General features: G+C 41.0%; 1 protein-coding gene across 1 annotated transcript in view; it reads left to right on the forward strand.

Annotated features, from left to right (window-relative positions):
• LOC306747099 (echinoderm microtubule-associated protein-like 6) overlaps positions 1 to 4,461 on the forward strand; it is a gene marked incomplete at its 5' end in the record, with an annotated part of 61,618 nt that extends 57,157 nt beyond the window's left edge. Inside the window, 10 exons of the mRNA XM_079230108.1 lie at positions 254 to 462; positions 570 to 727; positions 1,493 to 1,607; positions 1,698 to 1,886; positions 2,020 to 2,192; positions 2,883 to 3,045; positions 3,126 to 3,229; positions 3,318 to 3,471; positions 3,988 to 4,088; positions 4,380 to 4,461. Coding sequence (XP_079086234.1) covers positions 254 to 462; positions 570 to 727; positions 1,493 to 1,607; positions 1,698 to 1,886; positions 2,020 to 2,192; positions 2,883 to 3,045; positions 3,126 to 3,229; positions 3,318 to 3,471; positions 3,988 to 4,088; positions 4,380 to 4,404 — 1,391 coding nt within the window. The 3' untranslated portion in view covers positions 4,405 to 4,461. The remainder of the gene's footprint in view (positions 1 to 253; positions 463 to 569; positions 728 to 1,492; positions 1,608 to 1,697; positions 1,887 to 2,019; positions 2,193 to 2,882; positions 3,046 to 3,125; positions 3,230 to 3,317; positions 3,472 to 3,987; positions 4,089 to 4,379) is intronic.
• Positions 4,462 to 7,826: the final 3,365 nt, after the last annotated feature.

Raw genomic sequence — 7,826 nt, forward strand, 5'->3', positions numbered from 1 at the left:
TTCTGTTCAATATTCAGTTTTTATTAATAGCCACAATTAATGTTTTGGTCTGAGCTAAACTGACAAAAGTATTATAACATTACCAATTCACTCACTGAATATTTGCATATTTAAATACATTTTTGATTCGGCTCAGATAACGATTACATTTTGTATATTGTCCTTTTTTTACAGATGACAAGATGCGGGTGTGTCCATGCTGTAAGAATAGTAATTAATAGTAATAAATAATTTAAAAATAACTCCACTGCAGGATCCAAAGTGTGCAGTAAAGCCGGACACCCGGACCGGATCTTCGTGGTGGAGTTTCGGCCGGACTCCGACTCCCAGTTCGTGTCGGTGGGAATCAAACACGTGAAGTTCTGGACGCTGGCCGGCGGCGCTCTGATGTACAAGAAGGGCGTGGTGGGGACGGTGGAGGACGGCCGGATGCAGACCATGCTGTCCGTCGCCTTCGGGGCTGTGAGTCGCCTGCAGAATGATTGTGTGTTGTAAAAGTGCTCAGTCCAAAACGACATAAATATACATCTATATGAAATGTGATTAATTATTCAGCTGTGTGTTTGCAGAATAACTTGACGTTCACGGGCGCCATCAACGGGGACGTGTACGTGTGGCGGGACCACTACCTGCTGAGGGTGGTGGCGAAGGCCCACACCGGGCCGGTGTTCACCATGTACACCACGCTGAGAGACGGACTCATCGTCACCGGGGGAAAGGAGAGGCCGTGAGTTTCACACCGACAGATGATTTAGTCTTCATTTTACTTCGTGGAAAATCTGTCAAACAGCAGCTTCCACATTTGTTTCCATTATATTGATACATTTTCTCCTTTTATCAGGATCGTAAGACACCGAGTACAAGTTTGAATCACTCTGAATGACACCACGGAGGTGCATTACATTCAATGAAAACAAACTTGAAAAATGAAATTGTAGTTATGAATTACTCATTATTAGGATAAAAGGTTCAGTTGGTGATGAATTATCTCTTTTTAAGAAGACATGATGACGTTGCCTGATTACATTTGCTTTATATTTCTTTATTTTTTTTGTCTAAAATCTTGAAATCTGATCCGTACATACTTTGGTCAAATAGTCAACAGTACAACTTTGTACTGTTTAAATCATATGAAAAATCACATGTGCATATCTTTGAAATTCAACTTTCAAATACTTGATTATGCTCATTATAGTTTCTGAGATACAGCTATTGTCTTAACTGTAAGATACATATCTAGACTTAGTCTTTGGGTAGAACTACAGTTTTTTTCCTAAAATAGAGTGAAATATTATAGAAAAAAAGTTTGACAGATTTTGAAAATGTATTTTTGCAAGCCCAAAGAACACTTCCACCAAAGGAAAAATATATATAGAATATATAGGATTTTTCTTTTCAGAAACGATTGACCTTCTTATTTGGTGTGTGTGTGTGTGTGTGTGTGTGTGTGTGTGTGTGTGTGTGTGTGTGTGTGTGTGTGTGTGTGTGTCAGGACTAAGGAGGGCGGTGCGGTGAAGCTCTGGGATCAGGAGATGAAACGCTGCCGAGCCTTCCAGCTGGAGACGGGGCGGCAGGTGGAGTGCGTCCGATCCGTCTGCAGAGGCAAAGTGAGAACTTTTGATCTTCGCCCCTCGATTGCACGTCCTCCCTCAGGGCAGATCTTCCTCATCAGGGCACATCTTCCTCTTCCTCCTCAGGGTAAGATCCTGGTGGGGACGAAGGACGGGGAGATCCTCGAGGTCGGGGAGAAGAACGCGGCGTCCAACTTGCTGCTGGACAGTCACGCTCGAGGAGGCATCTGGGGTCTGACCGCCCATCCTGCCAAGGAGCTCTGCGTCACCGCTAGCGACGACGCCACCATCCGACTGTGGGACCTCACTGACAAGGTACACACACACACACACACAAATATCCTTCCTCATACTCTCCACAGGGATATTTCTTTGATGAGAAGAGTTCAATGATCTTCTTTTTGGCGTGGTATATTGATTGAGTTCTCGTTCCTCTCCCTTTTTGCAGAAACTGTTGAACAAGGTGTGTGTCGGCCACGCAGCCCAGTGTGCGAGTTACAGCGCAGACGGAGAGATGCTGGCGGTGGGGATGAAGAACGGCGAGTTCCTCGTCCTCCTCGCCAACTCGCTGAAGATGTGGGCGAAGAAACGAGACCGCAGCGTCGCCATCCAGGACATCCGGTGAGAGAGAGAGGAGTTTGGTTTATGCTTATTACAAATATACATATACATATACAGCCAAAGGTGGATGAAGTATTCAAATCCTTTCCTTCAGTAAAAAATGCCACATTGTTAAAATTAAAAAGGAGAAAAAAATGTCCCCTGTGACTGTTATGCGATAATATTTGTATATCATTAGATTAATTCATTAATTAATTACTCATGCATTCATTTAAAAACAGTATTTAACTGTAGTAGTTGTTTGAGGTTGAACTCATTTAACTATTAACTAATTACCATTTTCATTATGGATTAATTTGCTGATCATTTTCATCATTAATCAATTGTTTGGTTTGTAAAAATAGTGAGAAATGTGAGACATTTCACATTTGTGAATCTGGAACCATGAAATGTTTTTACATGAAAAATGACTTCCTGATCAATATTTTCTAAATTGACTGATTGATTATTGGACTAATCGTTTCAGCTTTAATAAACTGTTTTATTTATAGCAAAACATCTTTTTTTTTTTTTTACTCTTCATCTTCATGTCGCAATTCATACATGAACATATGTTCTTTACATTACTGTGAGTGTGAGAATGAAGGGAATATGGGGCACATTAATTAAGTAGTGCTGTATCTTATATGTGTGTGCACGTGTGTGTGTGTGTGTGTGTGTGTGTGTGTGTGTGTGTGTGTGTGTGTGCAGGTTCAGTCCGGACCGGCGGCTGTTGGCGGTCGGTTCTGTGGAGAACACGGTGGATGTCTACGACATGAGCGGAGGACCGGCTCTGAACCGGCTGGTTTACTGCAGCGACATCCCTGCTTTCATCCTGCAGCTCGACTTCTCTGCCGACAGCTGTTACATACAGGTACTTATACACATGTATACATATTATATATCTTATCAAGTATCCATCTATGACCTATAACCTTTTGTGTGTTTCTGCAGGTGTCCACGGGAGCCTATAAGCGGCAGGTGTTTGAGGTTCCTTCAGGGAAGGTGGTGAACGACCAGATCATCATCGATAGAATCACCTGGGCAACCTGGACCAGGTTACACACACACACATGCACACACACACACACACACACACCAAGAAAAGTGTATTTTGCAACAAAACGTGTCTTTTCTCTCCCGCAGCATCCTGGGAGATGAAGTTTTGGGGATTTGGCCGCGAAACGCAGACAAAGCTGAAGTCAACTGTGCGTGTGTGTCTCACGCCGGCATGAACGTCGCCACCGGTGACGACTTCGGATTGGTCAAACTGTTCGACTTTCCCTGCACAGAGAAGTTTGTGAGTCATCTGCATTTACATTTGAGTTTAAAAAAAAAACATGTCAATAATTCTACATTTCATTTTCTTATTGTTTTTTACAAATTACCTTTTTTTCTCCCATGTCTAATGCACAGACGTTTTATCTTTATCAAGCAAGATAAAAGGAATACAGAGCGGTCGTATGTCCTAGCAGCCTATTACAACAAACACAGGACTTTCACCCTGGAGAACACTGTTTGTGTCCTGTGTAAAACCAAAAATCACTTTTGACTTATTTTAAGATACGGACGCAAGTGAATTTACCTAAAGTTATAGTTCAGGAGTTTTGAATTGGGCTTGTATGAGGGACTTATCCATAGTCAGTGTTTATCTACAGTCGATGGCAGAAGCAGACGGGAGTACAGGCGCTGGGGAAAAGCAATGTGCAGCAGCAAAATGAACTTCAAAAAAGGACCACCTAAAAAGATGTGTATGCAATATTTAGTACATTCTCACCGCTTAACCTGACTGTCTGCCACACCTTTCCGTCTGCAGGCCAAACACAAGCGCTACCTCGGCCACTCGGCTCATGTGACTAATATCCGGTTCTCCCATGAAGACAAATATGTGATCAGCACAGGAGGAGACGACTGCAGGTAAATCTGATCAACGCCTGATGCACCTGATGATATTATCAGAGGAAAGGGAAATGCACAAGTGTGTGTACATTTAGAAGAGCAGTGGCCCCAGGACTGACCCTTGTGGGACAGGATGAAAGGCCTCAATCAGAATATCAAGTTCAGAATATTTTCATATTCTGAATAATAGTGGATTATGTATGTGCAAGTAAATATAGTTACTTCTCTCAACTTGTCTTGTTGAATACATCTTCATATGAATGAGATGCAATCAGTTAAACTGTGTTATCGTCTGCTTGTGTGTTTCAGTGTGTTTGTGTGGAAATGCCTGTAAAGCGCAGACACATCTGCCGTCTGGTGACGCTTTCATCCAAAGCGCCTTAACAGCACCACAAGTGGATCCGGAGGGAATCGAACCTGCAACCTCGAAACGTCTGTTTTTAGAGTTCAGAAGTTGGAGATGGAAGAAGACGAGGCGTTTAGATTCCGTTCTGGTGGCGAGGCAGAAAACTTCAGAGACGCTTCGTGACCCGGAAAATGAATCGTCAGATGTTTTTTGATTTACTTGAATTCACAACTGCCCAGTTAGTCACAGTGAAGAAGAGGTTCAACTTATTCTGCTCAACCACCACCCAGCTCATCCTCACAGTGTCTACACTACTCAGTGCACCTCAAGGTTCAGGGGCCAGATGCACAAGACAGAAATATGTATTTCTATTCATCAAATGTACAAAGTTAAATGAACCAGACTGAGGGATCGTTGAGAATGAGAATAGAAGAAGTCATTGGTTAAAGAAACTAGAAGTTTAGCATCAAAATGTTTGAAGATTAAAGTAGGAACAAGTGAAGATCAACGCAGCCTACTTACAACGAGCTGGAATGAACTGGCAACGTCTTCAAACTTCACAATATAAATAAAAGGTTAGTCTGGCGTCAAATCTCAGTTTAAAGCTCTTCAATCTGACGACAAACTGCAGAGAACTCAAAGACAGACGAACATAATAATGATCGAAGGTCACTTTTGCTTTTCTGGACTGGACAACAAACTGAGTTATCACCCATCATGCAACACTGTGGTGACATCAACTAAATGAAGGCTTGTGTTTGTATCCTTTAAACATCTGCCTCCTGGAATCAGACACGTCTCAGTAACGTTGCTGATGCTGCATTCAGGTTACCTTTGGAAAAAAGTAAAAACAACGTTTGACATTTACAGATTGTTTTAAACAATACTGATGGGACCATTTAAAGGACAAACTGTAACACACGGATGACACTGCGGTTTTGAAACCATACGGATCATTAAGGACGTTCTCAACTGGGATCACTGGGATGGGACACTGGACTGGGGGAGAAGATATGATTCATATTCATAGAAAGATGTCTGTTTGTCTGTAACTGAGAAAATATTTGATTTAAACTCACTTTTCATTTCAAAGAGCCTTTCTGTCGTTGGATATCGCCACACTTAAGTGCCTTTCTGGGTCTTTTTATCTGTTTTTTTTTTCTTTCGTTTCCTTGGGAGTGCGATATTTCATACACTGTGTTTTTATTTAATCCACAATTGAACTTATTTTGTACTCTTGTCTGGTGCTACACTGAGAATGTTTAAACTTTTATTCATCCAAAATGGACGGACATATAAAAACATTTTCTTTGCTGCTGCTTTTTGTTTTTAAAAGACTTGAAACATCCAAAGCATCGTGATCGCAAGATGAAAAAAGGACATAAGGAAAGAAACATGTTGGGAGGAACATTTGTGGAAATATCTAAATGTTATTTATGCATAAATTACAGTGTGGATGAGTTTTCTGTGTCTGAACTGTTGATTAATAACTTTTAACTGCTGTGAGAAGTGTCTGTTTGTGTGAAGAATAACAGATCATTCAACTTCCACACACACTCAATTTCCTGAGGTCAAAGGGTCCCTGAAGTATTCACAGAGGCAGCATTGTTTTTCTGTCTGAGAATAAAATAGTTTTTAATTGATACAGCAGATCACAGCCGAAAAAAAAAAATCCACAATAAAGGAACGTTTTACATTACAGCTGACGGGGATCTTCTCTTCCTGCCTCACTATCAGATTTAAGTTGTAAGTACTTAGTTACATTCCACCACTGACTGAAGGTGTGACTATCAGACCGGGTTTAAAAAGGCAAGTTACCTGGATCTGTGAAAAAACTATTTTCATGTATTGAGAATCTGTGAAAAACTTTTGTCCCCATTCAAAATCTATATATGCCTGAAAATCACTGAGTGTATTATTACATTTTTATATATTCTTTCATAAAAAATATTTTTAATGTCACAGACATACATTAAATATGTAAAAGCTCCAAATCAGCACTTTTTCTCAGCTCGTCTCTACATGAAATATAAATAAAGTTATGTTACTATAAAAGAGACTCAGTATCTTCAGTACACAAACAGTCTGAACAGTGAGAGTGTTTGATTAAATTCTCTGTGCATGGCGTTTGTAATCCTCATGAATCCCTGCCACACACACACACACACACACACACACACACACACACACGGTTGCTTCTCTAGTAACAGCAGGCGTGTATTGTATGAGTATTACATCATCCATACAGGAGGGCGGCATCCAGCTGTGTTTGCTTGTACAAGCTCACATTTTCAGGTCTGTGCTCACACACTTCATTTTATCCAAAAATGTTCCGTTTGTCAGAAGCTTATTTTCACAAGCTGAGGTTTGTATATTATGGAGGGCTGTGCAACAATCAAACACATTCTTGACTCACACTCCTACCATTTGTTTTCCCAACTAATCCATTAGTTGATTTACAGATCTGTAAAACTAAGTTTCTCCACTGAGAATCGCACAAAAGCGCCACTTTAAATCTTGTTACTTGGAAATAAGTCATTCAGCATTAAGACAAATGACAAGGAGGCAGCCATAGTATTATGTAGGCATGTCAATGAAAAGTGTGACATATGTGTGGGTCTAGCAGGAGGACATCTCTCTTAACTTCTCACACACACACACACACACACACACACGAGAGAACAAACGTTTGGTTCATTTTAAAAGCATTTTAATGGCTTTTTGCACATATGTAACAGATCAGGAGAAGTCTACGGGTGCAGATCCAACTAGCAGTGACCCCCAGTCCACATCACACTGACTACCTCACCTACAAACACCCAAGCACCGCCCACCCCACCCCACCCCGCCCCCAAACCTAACCCGCCCACCCCAGTTGTGGCATTATTGATTGTGCAATATGAAGAAATATCTCATTACTATGGTTACAGTGACAGAGGAATGCACACTATACTTATCAAATTGCCAGAGAATGCAGCACTAAAAAAAAAAAAAAAGAAAGAAAAAAAAAAAAACAGGAAGCATTTCAGGACCAATGACCAAGTGAAGAGTTTCTCAGTTACAAACCCGACCAACCAGCCACCAGCTGTGGCAAAACAAGCGCTCCCACCTTTCACACTTTGTGGTGATTATTCCTGCCGGTTTGCTTCCACCTTTCCAGGTACGGAAGTTAATTAATGACAAAATTACAAATGAGCACAAAACTAATTTAAGCTTTCGTCGAGCAGGTTTAAGAAGCAACGTTTTTTCCTCCCTTTTCTGATTGAATTGTGGAAACATATTTCTGTAGAATACGTCCATATCAGGCTGGTAAAATTATATATTTTGCTCAGCTAGAGACGCGCTCCTCGATTGTGAAATCCATTCAATTGTACAACAGCCAGACCATTGATTAACCCCTCGGTATCTGC

The sequence above is a fragment of the Taurulus bubalis genome (genome assembly GCF_910589615.1).
Source record: "Taurulus bubalis genome assembly, chromosome: 14".
Classification (NCBI taxonomy): Eukaryota; Metazoa; Chordata; class Actinopteri; order Perciformes; family Cottidae; genus Taurulus; species Taurulus bubalis.